Raw genomic sequence first — 19,945 nt, forward strand, 5'->3', positions numbered from 1 at the left:
CTGGCCGCCGCTCGCCGAGGGGCCGGGTTATGGGGCTGGCAGGGCGGCGGGCGCGGCCGCCGGCAGTCACAGCTTGAGCTCGTTGGCGATCTTGCTGGCGATGTTTTTGAAGCCGATGGAGGTGCCACTGATGCGCTTGAAGCGCACGCCGTTGAGCGACAACCGCGGCAGCTTGCATACCTCGATCTCCCACTGTACCTGGCTGTCGGTGGCCGGGTCGCCGTGGGCACATAGCAGCAGAAAGCGCTCCGGCTGCTCGTACTGGCACTCGTTCGCGTCCAGCACCTGCGAAAGCATCAGAGCGACGCGCGTTATAGCCAGCCTCGGCTGCGGCTGCGGCTGCGGTTGCGACTGCGACCGCGACCGCTCGCTCGCCTACCTTACGGATCTCCGACATGATCTCCAGCGGGTCCCTGCTGCTGGTGGTCTTCATGCTCCAAGTGAAGCGCAGGCTGCGGGGCTTCACCTGCTCGTCGTTCGTGGTCGCGCCGCTGCAACACAAGTACGCTCAGGTCAGTCGCTCGTGCGCGCAACGCTCGCCCTGCCTCCGATCGCTTCGCTTCCCACGGCCCACGTGCAAACGCTCCCATCTCTCTCGACGAGCATGCTCTAAACATCAACAGCCGCCAGCTCTACGTGCGCTCTCCCGGCATCGCAAGCTACCGCGCATCGGCACAACACAATGCGTCGCGACCGCGTCAGCTCGAGCCAACTTGGTGCACGCAGACCGAGAGAGAGCGTCTTGACTCCCTCTTCGTCCTCTCGTTATCGCTAGGCAAGCCGGAAGTCCCGAGCGAATGAAAACTAAGCAGATCAGAGTGGACATTGTGGCGGTATAATGGTATGCAAAACAACGTACCTCACTACTGGGTGCTTTGGGGATACGGATGGGTCCATGGGGCTGAAATAACAAAACAAAGGCATTTGCTAACAAAAAAACACAAACATAGTTAAATAATGGACTTTTGACTTTTCGGCGCGGGTGCGCAACACCACGTCGTTTTCCTCCTTTCGCTAGCACTCGTAGAGTGCCACGGTAAACATTCGTGTGAAAGAAATCAGTCAAAACGCATGCCAGAATGAAAAATAAACGTCACACTCCTGTTTATCCGTTCTAGGTTGTTGGAAATAAATTTTCACCACGTACGCACATGTAGATTCAAAATATTTATTATTACGAAATTATCACTATTATTGCTTCTGCTTAAACAATCAACTTCGTTCCGTGCGCAAACTGTTTGCTGGATGCACGACTCTACCCGATTTCATCTGAATTGTAGCTGTGACGTTCGATCCAAGTCTAACGAAAATCATACGATCTGCTGTGCCATTATACTAGAAATCAACGGAAGTTGGAGTAATTTCAGAGACACAAGTTATATCGATTATCGTTCAAACCAGATAATTGGACGGAAGTAGAGCTTTACTTCAGCAAACAGTTGCGCTGGTATTTCTTACAATCGAGCTGTCTTGTCATTTACACAATAATATACTGAATAGTTTACTTCTGCATCCGACAACATATCTAAACTTATTTCATATTGGCTCCTTTAAGAGGAATTGCTAGAGCTTTCATTCCATACTTGACCTACTAGACAGACTTTTTGAACAATTACACTCTTGCATCTTTCGATAAACTCATATTCAATGATTTCACACACTAGATGCTTTATGCTTCGATGTATTATTATAAATAGAGAAATGCAGTGAAGCTTGTGAAACAATATTAGAACAAACTCATACCCAAGTCATAATGGTTTTTCGTTTTTCGTTTGTTTTCTATTACGAGAACACATACAAATGATGATGGGCAAATGTGCGGGTCCAGTGATTTTCACACATTTTCGTCAACTTACTAATGGAAATTGACATTTTCATTGACATCGCGTCTGCTCGTGCCGAGTGAAATTAAAAAGCATTGTATCAAAAAACCAAATATTGCACGAATAAATTTGCTCGTTCAACTCAACTCGCGCAATTTACGTTAAAGCCAATGTTGTTTTGGAAAAAAATAAAACAATAAGATTTTTTAGTACATTTTTATCGGAACCTCGATTGTGTTTCGTTAATGACTACTTGGATTAGTTATAAAGAAAAACATCTTGAATTTCAAACACAAATTATACAGAGCTACTTAAATCTAATTGTCATAGCAAAATGCATACTTGATAGTTAATTAAAACATATATTATACACAATGCAGCCCGTAACAAAAGAAGCTGCATTAAAATTATTTCTCTCGTCTAGTTTAACCACTCTCGAGTTGAACAAACATATCTAGAAAAAATGAAAGAATGAAATATTCGTATAAAGTCAATTAATTGTCGACTCGTGCAATTCAATTTTAAGTTATAAAACGTTCAATTTTTATTGCCATTATTTATCGACTAGTAATAAACCAAATCTAATCATTTTTCCATCTTAATGATTTAACAATATACAATTCTTTCGTTCTCTGCATTATTTTCAATATTAAAAATTCGCAAGTTAATATTAATCAATTTTTATTTATTAATATAAAGGTAATTTCTAATAGCAGTAAAAAATTGATAATTTATACAATTAGATTTTAATAAACTTGTTAATTTCATATCGTCAAATGTTGGCTTAATTGTAAATCTCTTGACGATTCTTCACAAAATTGACCGACTCGCGAGATAATCCAAGAGTAGTGAAAAAATCTCTAATTACATTTTTACATGGAAAATGTAATTGAAAGTCACCCATAATAATCATCTCATTTTCAACACTCCTTTTAATTTATAGCTACGTTCGACTCATCAACGATCATCAATAAATCATCGTACTCTATCGATATTTACAAAAATACATAATTTGCATCAACACTTTATTCGTTATAGCGTAAACATTTCTAGCACTTTTTTTTGCAATAAATGATCGCACAGAAACTATTGAAATCAAAAAATGCGAATGTACAAACAAAAGTATAAATGCTACGGCGTAATGACAAAGAATACCGTCGTTTTACAGTAATTGAAGCAGCAAACGCACATGTCAAACGCAACTGACGCAACAAACGCGTGCTTGAATGAAATCTTGAAACTAGGTTAAAACGCACGGTCAAATAAACGAACGTGAAAACTAATCTATCCTGTTTCTGGTTTTCCGTGCAAAAAAGTGCGGTCCAAATCAAACAAATAATAATAATAATAATAAAAAAAAAAAAAAAAAAAAAAAGAAAAAGAATACGCGTTACGAATACTAAGTAATAATAGACTCGATTAAAAGAAAGTTCGCTGCGCTGAGGCTGCATATCGTCGAGGTAAACGTTTGCTTTCTCTGTGTGTATATGTTTCTCTCTCCCGCTTCGTTACAAAAGGATATCGGCTGTTATTATTCATGAGAGAACGAGCACAGGTTCTCTGTGTGAATTTGTGTGTGAGTGTGGCGCGTGTCCTCATTTCACCATTAACTTTATCACACAAGTGCGAGAGATTCGTCGGTTACTTGGAAAACCTGTCAATACACGATAATCACATGATTTTTTTGTAAGCTCCATCATTATAACAAAATGTTGTGTGTCACGTGTAGTCGAATATCTCGCCATTTTCGTCTTTCCGAGATCAGAAGAAATAAATGCAGCTTCGAATAACAAGAGAAATTCGCAAGGCACTTTGTGTCCACACTCTAGATTGGATTATGCTGTTGCTTCTTCTGATCTCGGAATCTCTTGACTGACTGTCTAGTTTGCGAACAAAGCACTGCCAAAACCCAATCACTGTTGTGCTTTCCTGTTAGTCCTTCGTTCGCAAAATAAACAATGCTCAACATGCACGTGTATAAATATAAAATTCTAATTACTCCAAATATTTTCAATTTCGTTTAGACGTATCGATGTCAATTCGCATATTCGGACTTTTTTTCGGACTCCGTGACGGTCGAACTCGCTTCACGAAAAACGACTAAATAAACGCCAACTATAAAGTTCTAAATAATTCAGGCAATAAAGTTTGAACGCCAATAAGCTCGTTAAAAACAAAAGATAAAAATCATGTAAATAAATAAAAAGAAAAATTATCGGCTAGAATTTAATGGTCCTACACTTTTGGTTAATAGCATTCGTAACACGTACAACTGTAAGACGTATATCAGAGTCGAAAAGTCGAAAAATAATATGTATAAAATTTGCTCGATTGTTATGAAAGAAGGAAAAAAGTCTCAAAATTATTCTCGGCGAGTCGTTGTGGAGATAAGGCACGAGACAGCTAGCAAAATCTCCCAAAATGAAGCGGTGGAAGACGCTAATAACGAAGGAGAACAATCCTTAAAGCCGTCGAGACAATACACCTGTTTGTTGTCCTTACGGTACTCTCGCTATTCACGTATCAATTTGTGTACAATTGCATTTATACGGCTACTTTTGTTAATTCAGATAAACTTGCGCCAACGTTTATGCGCATACACACGCACGCACGCACGCACGCACGCACACGCGCACACGCACACACAAGAATTTGAACAAAACCAGCAGAAGTGCTCGCGAGTTGCAAGATAATAGGCATTGGCAAATGGATGAACTCGAAATCGTTAAGTTTGTCACAAATACCAGCCGCATATCATCGACCGATCTGTGTTACAACAGCAGTCTCTTTCGCTAGATTAACTAATCGTGTGTGTATTATATAAATATTTATAAGCTTTCACCACAGAATAACGGAGACCAGTTTCGTTTGCGCATATTTATTATCATATAGTGCACCAAGTTCATAAGCTGGCTCCAATAACGTTTTTCATCCAGTACGAAGTTGCGTAGACGGTTTTTCTTAAGATAGTGTCTCTTCGAGCAGTCGTTTACGTCCTGCAAAACCGATACGTCATTCTGTCATCAATAAAGTTTGAAATTGGAACAATTGAACTCGCAATGATGCACCAATAACTATGAAAGCTTTGCTTTTGTTTCTGTTTTAATTGCTTTACAATGGATTTAGCTTCCGACGTTTTATTACAGTGACCATTTCATGAAAGACAATACAAATTCTTTTCATCTACGACTCTCGTTATTCTGCGGCCTTAATGCCATTTCGATTAATTTCATAAGCCCAATCATTTTCTATACTGCTTCGCATTCATTTGTACCATCTGCCCTCGCCGCCCAAAGATGCTCGCATCGATCCTCGCCCCAATGATTATTATAAATGCCATCAAGTCAATACAATACAATTACATTGAAATATATTATATACTCAAAGAGTGAAAAGAAAAAAAAGTTGAAAAAAAAAAGACAAAAAGAAACTGGTAAACGATACCTCGTCGCTACATTCAACACTAGCGGGGATGCACAATGAGTATGCGAAAGGGCTTTCAAAAACGTTCAACGGAATTGATTCGAAACAAACAAACTAATAATACGGGTAATTAATAGTGAGACAAACGTACATGTGAAACGATTAGCTATGGTCGCGTCAAATGCAGCATGAATCGAGGAGGAAATCGGAGGTCGGGAGGGAAACATTGTTAAGCACACGTGGGAGCAACAGACAAACACAGGAAACACAGGATCAAGAGTCAATGAATAATCGCGAATCAAAGCCAAATCTCTAGTACGGCTAGACGCATCGTAATATTCATATAGCTTTCATCGATAATGGTCGCTGCTGTCGTATTGAGTCTCATGATTAATCATATTTCCACTGTTAGAGAAAAATGTATCCATCGTGTCTTAAGCAAGGATCTTATCGTACAGAGAGATATAACATAGTCATTGTGCATCCTTGAAAGAACAGAAAGAAAGATAATAATCTATACGATTTATGTTACATGTAGGTGTGCGCACGAGTATACGTATTATGTATACAGGCATACTCGACATGCAAGAAACAATGCAGAGCAGGAGTATAAATACACAAGTCAACATGAACAAGAAACGGTCAGTCCATTTGTCGAGCAATCGATATATACACGTTGTAAATGTGAGTGTATCAGCAAGCGAAAAAAGAGTAGCCGAGTTTAGTAAGTAGAGAGAACGAAAGAGAGAAAGAGAGAGAGTGAGAGATAGAGAGAGAGAGAGAGAGAGAGAGAGGAAGAGAGTGACAGAGTGAGAGAGAGAGGAAGAGAGTGGAGAGTAAGAGAGAGAGAGAGAGAGAGAAAGAGAGAATAAAAAAGCCGCGATAGTAAATCTGGCATCATGTCGGCGAGAATAATGATTTCGCATAGCAGATCTTTGGCGCGAGAAGGGAGGGCAAATCGCCCTGAAAGCAGGTCACCGCTGAGCTTTCGCCCGCGAGCTGCGCACGCGTTTCTAAAAATTCCACTCTCACAGCGCGCATCTCTCTTTCACTCGTCGCTCTCACGTCGGTCCGCGCGTGTACAATGCTGTCGATGCCTCGCACGTATTCACCGAGACAACAAGCGGACGACGAGGAAGGAAAGAAGCGAAAAATTTCGATCCGCTGACTGACGGTGAACGAGCGGGTTGCTCATGAATGTCGCATCGGTTAGTCGACTGGTTGTATCGGTTAATAAATGATCGTAAAATCGAATGACGCTGTGTAAAGACTTTTGGAGTAATGGCTAAAAACTAAACGGTGGTGCTCTGAGTACTAGTATCGTAAATCAATAAATCTAGTAATTCTCAACGCATGCCGAACGTAACAGACGTGTAAACGAAAATGAAAAGTTTTGGAGTGCCGAAGTGCAGGCTACTTACCGCTTGGAAAACCTCGAGGAGAGCTTGGAGAAGAAAGACGGCCTAGCTAGCGGGCTAATGGCGTTCGTGTCCTGCGTGTGTGTGTGACCCTGCAAACAATAGGATTAGAATCTCTCGTAGGACAATCACTGGCCATCGGTTCGGCTCGCAGCCTGGCGCGCAATACCTGAGTATGATTCCTCTGCGCTCGATTCTGACCCGAGTGGAAGGTACTGCGGCTCGGCACGTTCCTTGGAAATGCTGGCGTCGTAGGCGCTGCCAATCTATTGCTTGGAGTGACACCCAAGCTTAAAAGGTAAAGAACAGTCATTAGTGAGTAGTCGTGCTTGCGCCTCTCGGAGGGGGCGGGGGGTAGAAATCATCTCGTCATTCGCAAGTTAAACATTGCTCATCATACAGTCACGAAGATATAGATATTACGTGGTCGGCGCTGTGGTCGCGCGCCACGCTTGCACCAGCAGCAAACGCAGCTCTAGCTAGGGCTCAGGATTCACAGAACGGGGCATCCTTACGATCTCTAGCAAATATTCAGGACCACAGATAACACAGACTCGTACTATGTATACGCATTGGTTTCAACAATACTACCTACGATTATCGGTGCAGCTTGGCTACATGCAGTGTCGTACAAAAAAAGTCGTCAACTAGACAGACCAAACTTACAGACATACGTATAAACATTGTTGGCTAATTTTCAAATCAGTGAATGACGATGATGATTGCCGACGGCGCACGAACAACAAAGGAACGAAACGATGAATTCAAATCAAAGACAACTGCATGCGGATGACACAGATACCGAGTAAAACAATGGTGTCGAGGAAACTGGAGTTTCAGGGACTAGGAGTTTTACATCAGCGCTTTCGCCGAAATACCCGATTGAACGGACGTCTCGCTATTAATCGATGCTGTGACCGTTCGGATTAATCGATGTTGTGACAGTCAATCCATTAGATGACGTACGCTGTCTCGTGAGCCGAGTGCGTTTACAGTTATCTTGCAGTTACTCGAATGTCGGGACAGGGCCGGGTTCGTTGCAAACGAAAAGTAAAACGAAACGAACAAAAAATAAAATCCGAGACAGCCGATCGACGGCTACAGAAAAAGGCCAGGCGGGCGTGAAACAATGAAGGAAAGAGAGGATAACGAGACACAGTGGCGAGGGGGGAGGGGTCAGGAAGGACAGCTCGGGAGCGTCAGTACCTCTGCCTGAGAGGGTCAGCAGTGACGAGTAGGGAGTTGCGCGGCTGAGGATGATCCAGAAGCGCGTGGTCTTGGCTGGACTGGGCTGAGCGCTGGCTCGCGCTGATGCTCGCCGACTTGGTGTGGCCCGGCCGTGCGCCCGGCCTACTACTTTGCTGATGCTCCGCCGCACTAATTTTTCCATCATTAATTCATTTTGTCTTTAATCGAGGTCGAGGAGATGATGGCACGTCCGAGCAGGCGAACCATGTCGATTGATGCGCGTGCACGCGACGAGAGTCGGCGTGGATGGTTTGACAGACAGCATGCGACAAAGTATCCGTTTGCATACATGGCCCGAGTAACTAGTTGTTTACGAAAGCTGACTTGCTCTGTGGCGTGTGTGTGCGTAGTGTATGTGTATGTGTGTGTGTGTGTGTGCGCGCGTGTGGAGTGCGCGCGCGCGTATCTGTGTTATCTAGAACACTCAGATCGAGTCATTCACGCGATCGATCCAGGATGCACGAGGCGGAGCTCCACTCGACGGGATGCTGCTGATCGTCGATGGGGCTCCAGCCTCCGTGCGGAGTGAAGGGGAGAGAAGGGCTCGCTAAGCTGCAGCCGACTGGCTCGAGTCAGTCGGAGGGAGATCTCGAGCAGGCCGCGACCGGGAACAAGAGCGAATGCGGCATACCTTGGCACGTCGTTCGTTCTCTCGGTGGACGAGGAGGCGGTCTTAGCCTGGTCGTACGAGATCGTACTGCGCCGGCCAATGGAGCCGGGCGTCGGGGCCATATTCTGCCGGATGCCCGGCATTCCACCGGTGTTCATGGCGTTGCTCTTGCCGACTCGGGTCTTGCCGCCGGGACTCGTGCCGACACCTAGAATGAACATCGTCACTGCAAGCCTCATTAGATATGGTTCAACACAAAACAAAGCAAAATAAAAACATGAAAATTTAGCTCTTTCTCTTTTTTTCCGTGTTCCATTAGTAATCAGACACAAGACAAAGGAACGACCACAAGACATTCAAATTCAATACAAGAAGTACTCTGTACTCTCGGACGTCACGGCAATATTTTAAATTGTATGCAACAAGAGACAACCACCACCACCACCACCATTCTTCTCAACCCTTACCCTCGCTCTCGCCATTTCTCGTTCTCTTTCCAAGCATAATTTGACAAAACAATAACATTTCAAGTCAGAAACAATAGCCAAAATTCACCTAGTACTTTTGCTTTCGTTGTGTAACAAAGTTGTACTCACGTTTCAAAAACCTCTTTATCGAAGACAGGGCTGAGCAAAAATTTAGACACATTAAATCGTTACATCAGAAGCAATGCGTTTATCAAGCGAATGGTCGACAAACTATAGTGAACCAAAAGTAAGCTCATGCTATCCGACTAGTTGAAACTCGTTTGTCGCAAAGTCCACCAGCACGTTGACAACCTCGACATCTCCGACGCAGCACTAGCCGACAATCGAAAGTCTACATCATAGAGAATAAAAAGAGGGGGTAGGGTGGGGAGAGAGCAATTCCACGTACGTACATACGTGACCACGTGCCGGTGGACTTTCGAGCCCAGCCCTGATCGAATAGCGTCTCTATAGCTATCGCGTGAAAACTAATACGCAAGTACGTAAAATGACCAATAAAATGAATAAATGAATAAATAAATAAATAAATAAACAAGAAAAAGAAACGAGAAAACATGGATACATGTAGCATAATAAAACGCTCGATCGAATCTATGTGATGAGATATTAGCGATAAGAAATCGTGTCATGTGAGAATCTGAATCTGTTCGACGATCTTTTAGGTAGTCTGGCGTTGGGCTCGGAGAGCAGTAAGTAATAGACACTCGGTGGCTCGTGGCTCTTGAAAGGAAAAAAGTGGTTATTTGAGTGTGAAATGAACTCACTAGTGTCAAGCTGTCCAGGGCTATTTTTGGGCGCGGAAGGTCGAGCGGATTCACGAGCAGCTCGAGCTGTGTTTTCTTTAATTGTCGCTGCGTCCACGGTATTCTGTCGTTTGAAATTGCTACCGCCACTAGCGCTCACCGTGCCACCGGTCACCGTAGTAGCGTGATTGTGGTTCGTTGTATTACCTGGACTTGGGGCTCCCCCTAAGAAGCAAAATGGAGTAGAACCAAAGATCGACCTCACGAGGCCTCTCGTAAACACATATACACAAACACTCGCACGCACGCACGCACACGATATTCTTTCACGATTCACCAAACAAAACAAAATTATTTGTAATCATAATAATAATAATAATAATAATAATAATAATAATAATAATAATAATAACAATAATGATAATAGCAATAACAATGAGAATTAAAAAAATAAAAAAGAAAAACTCTAATGTTACATTACATGAACAGATTAATAGTTAATCGTCATGAAAATACAACATGGCAGCGTCAGCCTCGCACAAAAAAGCTCACACTTCGCATGCCGGTTTGGAGATCGAATGAGTAAACGACGCGAGATCAAAGGCACCAGGCGCATGGCAATGAGAGATTTTTTCGGCGTGGAGATGCTGTTATATTGCGTAAATGCGTGAAAGAGAGAGATACAGAGAGACAGTAGTGAAATCGGATCGAGTAACATTAGAGCGCTCTTGTATATAATACATCAAAGTAAGACGGTCGTTCGCTAGAGAAAAAGGCTCCGCGACTAAGGCTTTGTTTTGGTATCCGCAGGTCTGTTAAAGGGCTCTTGCCGGTGTACATGACTTACGGAGCGTCTCGCCGCCCGATGAGGCTCGCCTGCTGGGCTTGGGGTTGCTCGCCGAGATGCTGCGATGGACGCTCCGGTGTGACGGGCTCTGGACGGCGCCGCCCTGGCCTCCGACACTTGCGCCACCTCCGGCCGAGCTTACTTGCGGAGGGATGTTGCGCAGCGAAAGCGAACTGCCGGACCTCGAGCCATCGCTCTCCGGCTGCAAAAGCGTCGAGCGTTACGCTCGGACTGACTGCTCTCGCAGTCTGTTGTCGAAGCTACACTTACGTCTGTAGTCTTTCTGCCGAGTAGCAAGTACGTGGCGAACACATCGTCGTATTTCGCTTGCGACAGGGAGTCTTCTATCTCACTTCGCGTGTAGCCCATACTCGCAAGTGCTTCTGTAACATACGAGGTGTGGTAGGCATAGTCAAATCTAGTAGTGCAGAAGTAGCGGCGCATAGACGCGCGAGCGCACGAGCCTTGGCGGTGCTAACTACGTTTAGCTTTTTTATTTTTTTGCATAGCTTGGTACAAGGGATAAGTTCAATTTTTACACATTAACTAATAACAGCATGCAACTAGCAACGATCACTGTTAGGTTATTCAAGTCTAAAGTTCTAGATTAGCTAACGAACAATCAAGAGATGAATATGACCTTCGTTAATCCTCGGAGTGTGTCCGCTGGACGCGTCACAATCGAGTTATCGCAACACTTTTACAGGCCAGACACTCTCACGCTGCGTTCAATTAATTTTGTCTTTCGTTTCGTTTTGTTTCAGAGACACTTTACAAATCGAAGCGAACGCACACATCACTGTCAGAGATGTGTGCAACAGAATGGCCGTACGTAAGTCTTTGCATTTGTGCTTTGTTATCACGCAAGCAGTTAGAGTGTCCGAGTACACGATGCGCTTTATCTATCTAAGACAAGAACGGTAAGTAATAAGTGTTATGTACATACTGGCAGACTCACCTATCCTCTTGTGATCTTTGTAGTCTGGCTCTGGTTCTAAGTACGGTTTGAGCTCGTCGTCTTCGTAGCCCATGTTCATCCACTTATCCTTCATGATATTCTGCATAAGAAAGAGGAAAAAGAAAAAAAATGGCTGGTTAGTGACAGCAAACAAGTGCGAATGGCAAAATAGAGCAAAACCAAGTGCAAACATACCTCGAGCGAAGCCCGTTTTGTAGGGTTGAGCACCAGAAACTTTTTCAGCAGGTTCTCACAATCGGTGGACATGTAGAAGGGGATCCTGTACTTGCCCCTGAGCACCCGCTCACGCAGTTCTCTCAGCGTCGAGCCATCGAAGGGCAGCGAACCCGAGACCAGCGTGTACAGTATCACGCCCAACGACCACACGTCCACTTCCGGGCCATCGTATTTTTTGCCTGCAACGACAATGACAATGACAATCACGATCTCAAGCGTTTCATTTTGGTCAAGTTCTTTGGCTCGGAGGATGTAGAGAGAATCGATTGGATGGAAAGTTACATAAGGCAGGCTCAAGTGCGTCGTATGCGAGGCAGTCGTGACGCAAATAAGGGGCTAGCTACAAGAGTTGGCGCAAGGCAATTCTCTTAGCTAGGCTAGAGTAGTGCCGGTTAAAGCTGTAGAAGTAAGTGGCCGGCTAATCGATGAATGACGAGAGAGAGAGAGAGAGAGAGAGAGAGAGAGAGAGAGAGAGAGAGAGAGAGAGAGAGAGAGAGAGAGAGAAGAGCGAATAGAGCACATCATCAAGTAAATATTTGACGAAGGCAAGGTTCGAGGCAGAAAAGGTTTGACGCGGAAGCGTAAGAAGTGAGAAGAGACATGCCTTGGAAGAGCTCAGGTGCGGCGTACGGCGGTGAGCCACAGAAGGTGTCGAGTTTGTTGCCAGGCGTAAACTCGTTGCTGAAGCCAAAGTCGGCGATCTTGATGTTCATCTCAGAGTCGAGCAGCAGGTTCTCGGCCTTGAGGTCTCTGTGGATGATCTTTTTCTGATGGCAGTATTGTACCGCCGAGACGATCTGTCGGAACTTGGCCCGCGCCTCCTTTTCCTTCATGCGGCCGTGCAAAACCAGGTAGTCAAAGACCTCGCCGCCGCTCGCGTACTCCATCACCAGGTACAGCGTCTTCTCCGTTTCGATCACCTGAAAGAGCTTGACGATGTTCGGATGGTCCAGCATCTTCATTATCCTGACCTCGCGAAAGAGCTGCGGATAAAAGAGGCGATTAGCGAGGGCGCAGAGTGGAGGCAGCGCTACTCACCTTTTGTAAGCTGCCCGGATTTAGTTGGGTCTTGTCGATGATCTTGATGGCCACCTCCTTGCCCGTGGGCACATGCTTGGCCAGCTTGACCTTGGCGAAGTTGCCCTTGCCGATGGTTTTGAGCAGCTTGTACTTGCCGATGTGCGGCTCCTCGGCGGCGCGGCTCCTGGAGGAGAGCCTGGCAGCGCCGGGCGCCGCCGGTCCGGGCGCCAAGCCGGTCCCGCTGGCGACGCCGCCGCCCGTCGCGGCTCCGGATGTCGCGACAGGCCCGCCAGATCCGGCAACACCATCCCTCGAGACGCCCCCGCCATCGGTCGCCTGCAACAGAAACAGCGGTGAGCCCCGGCACGGCGCAGCCGAGTGGGCTTGCGGGCAGTGCCTTGCGCGCCGACTGCCTGATCCTCGGGCCGGCGGCCCTCTCCTTGTCGCCCGTCGCCGCCGCCGCGGCGGTCGGCTGCTGCTCCCGGGCGGCTGCCATCCGACACTGCGCCCGCGCCGCGCCCGACGACCAGACGACAGTCGCCGACGCGACAGCGCATCGCCGGCCGAGAGGGGGCCGGGCGGGGGGGGGGGGGGGGACGAGAGCGCGTCGCAGCCCCGCGCGCCCTCGTCGGGCGCCCGGGCGCCGCCGATCGATACGGTCGAGTGTGGGCGGGCGCGCGGCGCGGCCCCTGGGCCGCGCCTGCGCGTCTCTCGCAACTTGTTGCTGCTTACCTCGAGCAGCCGCGCCGACGGCTTGGCAATGGCGCGCTGCATCCTGGCGGGCGGCTCCAGGCGGCGCGCGTCCGAGGCGGTGCGCGCCAGCCGCGCGCTCGGACTCTGTGCCTGCGGCTGCGCGCGCTGTCGGGCCATCTCGGGCCCGAAGCTGTTTCGAGCCGCCTGGCCGCGCTCGATGTATCTCGGCACTTGCACCAGAACGCTGCGCGAGCACAAGCACACACGCACATACGCCCGAAGGCCGATTAACGAGTGCGGCTCCGGCTCCGGCTCTCTCTCTCTCTCTTTCTCTCTCTCTTGTTAGTGCCCTCGCGTATGCCGGCTGCGCGCGGAACCCGTCGTCAATTGGACGGTGGTCCCGAGCGATGACCGCCGAGCGAGGAGCTGCAGCGCCGTGGCGCGTGACTCCGCGCCCGGCCGTGGCGCTTATCGATGCGCCCGCGTCGTCGGAAATACAACCAAGAGCGACGACGGCTTGGCCGCCGCGAGAGATAAGTTATCGCGGGCCGAGCCGACGAGGTGTGATACAAAATGGCACTTGTCGGACGCGCGTAACGGTACAGCGGAGCAGCGGACGTACAGCGGCAGCGGCGATCGGTTACATAAACAGCTGGGGTCGCGGAAGCCGCGGGCGCGTCATCGACCCACGCGCACTGGTGCGGGCGGGAGGGGTCCGCGCGCGCGCGCGCGAGAGAGAGAGAGAGAGAGAGAGAGAGAGAGAACCACGTTCTCCAGGTGGAATCGGCGCCGGGATCCTACCGCTCGGGCTCGTGGTCGACGGTGCCCAGCAGGTCCTCGTGTTCGCGGTAGCGCAGGTACTGGTCGGCCGTGGCTGCCTGCGCCACAGGCATCTTGAGTTCGTCGCGCATCCGCTGCGCGGCCATGGTGTTGACCTCGATGGCCCGCACCTGCTGCTCGATCTGCGACAGTGCGTCATCGCTACCCTTGGGCGCCTGCAGCACCATGTTCAGGTTGACCGGGCCCGACTGCTCCACCCGCTGGCGGCTCATCCTCGGCGGCCCCGACTGCGCGCGGCCGGAGCGGCCTCGGCTAGTAGCCTCGGGCGCCGCGCGCGGCCGCAGCGATGCGTCGCGGCGACGATCCACAGGTGCGCGAGCGTGGCGGCGCTGCTGCTGCTGCTCGCCAGCAACGCCTTTCTCCTGGCTGCGGGTCCGCCTCGTGCGCCCCTCGTTGCCTGCGCACCGCGATCGTTCGGGTAGGCGTCGGGCTCGCGCGCGGACGACCGCGGTCGATCGACGCCCTCAGCAGCGGCCCGTCGGCAACGACGAGTGGCGGAGGCGGGTCGCCGAGGCGGCGGCAGCGGCGGCGGCCATTGCGGCTGGCACTGGCACACAAGCTTACAAACACGTGGCAGCAGGTTGCGCGACTGGCGATCGCTTGCTCGCGTCCGCACGCCACGAGAGACGCGGCGCGACTGCCTACTCGAGCGGCCGCTAGAGTCCGCCGTGCTCGCTCGCCTTGCGGTCTCTCTCTCTCTCTGTCTCTCTCGCGCGCGCGCGCGCGCGCGCGCGGCCGCAACGACTGGCCCCTCTTGCGCGCTACTCGGTGCACGGACACCGGTCGGCCGCTCAGCGCTGCGATCGCGCCCCGCCGACCGTATCCCGACAGAGCCGATCGGGAAAGTGTCGGACGCCGTGCGCTTTCTCCGCGCCAGGCATGCACGTGAGACGCGGATCTCGGCCGGCCGTCGGTGCATGTGATCGTGGACGCAGTGCGGCCGACGAAGCCCTACTCGGGCCACCGGCTGCCAAGAGAGAGAGAAGCCCCTCGGCATCTCAGCTCCTTTGTTCGCAGTGCGACCGCAGCCCCAGCACGACCGTTCCTAATTGAACGTACGCACGGAGCAACGCAATCGACGGCCGATAGGCTTCGTCTGTCAACAGAACGGACAATCGGCGCTGCTGCGCGGATCGGAATCGAAGGCGCAATTAGCGGCTCGAAACCGAAGCCGGTGAGTCAGCGCTCGGCTATTTTTCCAAGCGCTCGGGCGCAATTTTCCGCTGCGCCCGATGGGAAAACGACCGCAGGCGCAATAGCCGAGCGAGCGCGACTCGCGCGCAACCGGCCACTCCATTGGCCATTGAATGGCCGATCAAGAGTGACGGGCAGAGCTAGAACTGCCGTTGTCGCTGTGACGGCCGCTGCCGTCGCGTACCACGCGCACCAGCGGCACGCAAACAAAGGCATGACGAGGAATTGCATCGCTGCGAACGGCGCCTTCCTTTCAAATTCGCCAGCGCGATGCCCTCTCCCCGACGACGTCCTGCTGTCCTCTTCTGCTCGCTCCTGTATTCGGTTCTATCATCGCCACTATCGCGCACTCCGCAAACAGCTCGCACGCGATACGCCAACTTGGCTTATCTGGCCTAGGAGCTGCTCGGCGCGCGAGCCCGTAAGGAGCGTCTCGATCGGAGCGACGAGTGACATTCGCGACGACGCGCGTGCCTATCGGCAACGTGACGGGCGTTTGAAAACAGGCAACGGGAGCGAGCGAGATGGAGCTGCGCAGAAGCGACAGGAAAAAACGATGCGCTTATCACGGATGGAAACGTACTCGCAGATAATGAATAATTGAGAAACTCGATTGCTCGCGTCACGTTCTCACGCGCACGTAACAACAAAAGACGCTCCCGATCGCTGGGCAGCCGATTGATTGTTTACGCACGCGCGCGCGAGATGATTTAATCCACGGCGTGTGCCGAGTGAATCACGTTGTCTTGCGCGACTCAAGGTCGACGGCGCCAGTTTCCGAGAAGCCGTATACGCGCGCACTCGAGCCGTTACGCCGACCGATTCCCATTGTCGCGGCCGAACCTCGAACAGCTGTGCGACCGCCGACCAGTCGAGACACTCATTTACCTGACGCGGCAGTCGCGACTGCTGACTGTAATGGTGATGGTGCCGCCGTTGCTCCCGCATGCTGGCGGCACGCGGCCTCGGTAGCTGCTGCTGCGGCGACGGCGGCTTCACGGGCTTGTCCTTCGGTACTATCCTCACGAGCTTCTGGTGCTGCTTCGGCCATGCCTGCTGATGCTGATACTGCTGTTGCTGTTGCTGCTGTTGCTGCTGCTGCTGCTGCTGTTGCTGCTGCGGTTGCTGCTGCTGTTGCTGCGCCGGTGGCGACGACGACGGCTTAGCGATACCATTAATATTGACTGGCTGCTCGCGATGGCTCTTGGTTCTGCGGAGCAGTTTGCGCACGGTGTTCTTGACTGTGGCTGCGACGCTCCTCTCGGAGCCGGGCGAGTCAGGGCCGGCGCCAGGTTTGTGGTGATGGGCAGGCTCGATTCGTCGCCGCCTGGTGGGGCCAGCGCCCGGGGGTCCGGCCGGCGTCGACGGCTGTTGCGGCTGAGCGTGCTGTTGCTTGCCGCCGTCGACGACATACATGGTAGCGGCCCGGCGCTGGCCGTGCGGCCCGATGCGGCCCGAGCGCCGGAACGAGCGCCTCAGGAACTCCGTGGTGGCGGCGGCGACGGTGACGGCTACTGCTGCTGCTGCTCGCTAGCGGACACGCGCGATAGCTGTTCGTCGTCGTCGCCGACGACGATCACCACCGCGACGATTTTGCCTACGCTCACGCGCACTCGCGTTACATAATACACACTCGGCGACTTTTCGCGAGCACACTTTCACGCCGTCGCTCGCACTGCTTGTGTTGCTGCTGCTGCTGCTGCTGCTGGTCGTCGGCGATGTGATATAGGTTAGGGAGGGGCGAGAGACTGGCTCGCCTTGACTCGACTGCCGAGCTGCCTACACGCGCCGCTCAGGACATGTCGCACGCAGGTGCGGACATTCGTCTTCTCTCCTCGGCCGCTCGCTCGGTCGCGGGCAGCCTCCTGCTGGCTCCCGACCAGTTCACACTTGATCGTGGTAGCCCGTGCCGTGGTACAGCGCGCAGGAATGCGAGTGTGCGTGCGCGCGTATCGGCGATAGCCGCCCGCTCGCGGCCCTTCTGCCAACTGAGTAGCAGACACGAGCGGACTCGCGGCCGAAGAGCGCGGCTGAGCACGGCTCCACGTAAATGTGTGTTAGTATGCGTGCGCGCACGCGGAGTGGGAGACGGCCAGCTCTCGCTTGCGCGCGCGCGCGCGCACGATACCGCCGCTCTCGACGCCTTGGAAAACCTTGCGAAACATTTGTCGGCCGCTGCCGTGCCCACTTTCATCGCTATTATTATTATCGCCGTCCCGCGTAGGTTGACGCTTGCACGTCCACAGCTCGGTGACCGTTGCCACTCGGTGTCGGTCTAAACGCACAGTCCTACTCGGCAGGCTCGCTCGGCCTGCAGTCGCCAGTGCCGCCAGAGACATCTGCCGGCGCGCCGTGCGAGCCGAGCGGCTGAGCGCGACGTCGCTGCGAAAACAGACGGCTCGCATCGATCTCTCGTCTGATCTCGTCTGCGCGCGGGCTGCGCTATGCACCGCTCCGGGGCTGTGCATCGACGCCCGAACCGCGTGGACCTTCGCTCGGCGCCCGTGAGCTTTCGTCCGCGCGGCGCGCGTCGTCGCTTTGCGACCGCATGCCAGCTCACTGCGCCCGACTCGACGGAGCTTTCTTCTCGTGGCTTTCCCTCGGCGGCTACGGCGACGGCGATTATCTCCACCGTTCGCCGGACGACTGTTGCGAGCGTCTCTGCGCGCAGCTCGGCACAGGCCAAAGCCTGTTGATCCGTCGGTGCCGCAAGAAATCGATAGACCGCCTTCCTCGCCGTTACTAGGTTAACGGCAGCCCCGCGGAACGAGCTCATTCCCGTCTCGCAGCCCTGGCAACGAGAGCACGACGACAACGGCTGTGTGCTCCCTCGACTGCGCTTAATTGAGCATGCGACCGTCGCAGCGCGCCTGCGTTTGCACTCCTCGTACTTCCCCGTCGGACCTACGGAGATTGGGAACGTCGTTCCCGGACGATCCGTGCGTGTCGATTGCCTTGGTCGACCGGGACGCCAAAGAGACGGCACCGCCGCGACAATAGCGAGCTACCGCGTAACGGATAGCTCAAAAATATTGACACACCAAATGAGCGCAGCGCGCGCCGACACCCGATAGCGAATTGTTACAAGGTTCGAGTTTCCAATTGTATCAATTAACTGAAAACGCGAGGCGGCGAGAGCGCTGAATGAAGAACGCCGGCGGAGTGCGAGAGTCCAAGAGCGTGCGACGCGGAGGTGCTCGCGGGCCGATTCGTCGGCGCGCGAGCGACAACAGGTGGTGCGTGAGCGTGCGACTCGCAGCTGGCCACTCAAGGAACTGGCGCTGGGACCGGCGCCGAACGCGGACGGCATTTCTCTTGGCATCGCCCGTACGCCAATTTCCTGACGTCAGCGGCTTATCGGCAGACACGCGCCAAAATCAATCGATTCGTTTAAATGTCACCAGAGGCGTGTCTGAAATTGGCCTCTCTTCGCGCACGGCTGTTGCGTAAACTCGCAAGCTGTACAACTCGACGACCAACAGGTCGACTTTCCACAGAGCCGGAACGGAGCGCGCGAGCGCCGAGCTCCGTTTCCTACTTCCTATATATGCGCTGCCGATGTTTTTTCCGAGAAGCGGCGCGAACGCGCTAGACGAACACGCGCCTACGCTAGTCAGGCGCAAACCGAGCTCGCCCACGGGCGCCAAAGCAGACGTCGGGCAGCACCGCTCGCGGGATCGACCGATTCACGGCCATAAAGCTTTGATCGCCCGAAAGAATGTGGAAGCTTACCTTGGAGTTGGTGACGTGGTCGGCGGGCACGGATTCAGGAACAGTCTGCAGAGTGCTCCGCATGCTCGCGGACATGATAGGTGGGCGAAAAGCTTGCCCAGCTGAGTCTCAGCGCTGCTGCTGCTGCTGCTGCTGCTGCTGCTGCTGCTGCTGCTGCTGCTGCTGTTGCTGCTGCTGCTGCTGCTGCTGCTCGAGGCTGTCGATATCGCGTCCTACGCCTGCAATCACACACGATGATTCGTGTCTTACAAACGAGCAGGCTCGATCGTCGCGAGAGAACTTGCGTGCCTCATTGTCGCGTTCCGCTGTTTAGTTGTCGGTTGAAGCTGAGAAAGAGAAAGAGAGAGGAGAGAGAGAAAGAGAGATGCTAATCTCGGAATGGTTTAAATTTACCCACTCGCCACTACTCTCTCGATTCGACTCAAGGAATTATGTCAGTCGCCGCGCGAGGGTTATTGCAGGCCGCTGCTCGGTCGATTATTGTTGATGAATCGAGGTAAGCAGTCGCAGGACTAGAGCCCCTTCGGTCGTCGCGGGGATGGGCATTTTTGGAGGTTAGGTCCGAAAATAAAGAGGCACTGCCAGGACGTTTCGCTCGCTGTAGGAGACGACTGTTTTTATAGAGTTCGTTCAAGCTCGCTCCCTCTACTACACGCACTTGTCGCGGTCTT

The 19,945-nt window shown here is 51.7% G+C and overlaps 1 protein-coding gene across 3 annotated transcripts in view; it reads right to left on the reverse strand.

Moving 5' to 3' along the window:
* Positions 1-17,576, reverse strand: part of LOC131662859 (serine/threonine-protein kinase MARK2-like) — a 20,736-nt gene extending 3,160 nt beyond the window's left edge. The window contains exons 1-16 of one of the 3 annotated variants that reach the window (XM_058932828.1): positions 16,431-17,576; positions 12,834-13,151; positions 12,400-12,778; positions 11,754-11,974; positions 11,547-11,658; positions 10,871-10,983; positions 10,601-10,802; positions 9,775-9,978; positions 9,119-9,148; positions 8,544-8,748; positions 7,871-8,017; positions 6,834-6,954; positions 6,668-6,756; positions 860-901; positions 380-491; positions 1-285 (exon numbers count right to left, since the gene is read on the reverse strand). The exon at positions 1-285 is cut by the window's left edge and continues 3,160 nt beyond it. In XM_058932828.1, coding sequence (XP_058788811.1) covers positions 67-285; positions 380-491; positions 860-901; positions 6,668-6,756; positions 6,834-6,954; positions 7,871-8,017; positions 8,544-8,748; positions 9,119-9,148; positions 9,775-9,978; positions 10,601-10,802; positions 10,871-10,983; positions 11,547-11,658; positions 11,754-11,974; positions 12,400-12,778; positions 12,834-13,151; positions 16,431-16,958 — 3,042 coding nt within the window. In that variant the 5' untranslated portion in view covers positions 16,959-17,576 and the 3' untranslated portion in view covers positions 1-66. Of the gene's footprint in view, positions 286-379; positions 492-859; positions 902-6,667; positions 6,757-6,833; positions 6,955-7,870; positions 8,042-8,543; positions 8,749-9,118; positions 9,149-9,774; positions 9,979-10,600; positions 10,803-10,870; positions 10,984-11,546; positions 11,659-11,753; positions 11,975-12,399; positions 12,779-12,833; positions 13,152-16,430 lie in introns of all 3 variants that reach the window. The other 2 variants (XM_058932827.1, XM_058932829.1) reach the window with 2 other exon arrangements.
* Between the last annotated feature and the right edge of the window lie 2,369 nt (positions 17,577-19,945).

This window comes from Phymastichus coffea, unplaced genomic scaffold (assembly GCF_024137745.1).
Source record: "Phymastichus coffea isolate CEN01 unplaced genomic scaffold, Cenicafe_Pcof_1.1 PCOF00028, whole genome shotgun sequence".
In the NCBI taxonomy this organism is placed as follows: Eukaryota; Metazoa; Arthropoda; class Insecta; order Hymenoptera; family Eulophidae; genus Phymastichus; species Phymastichus coffea.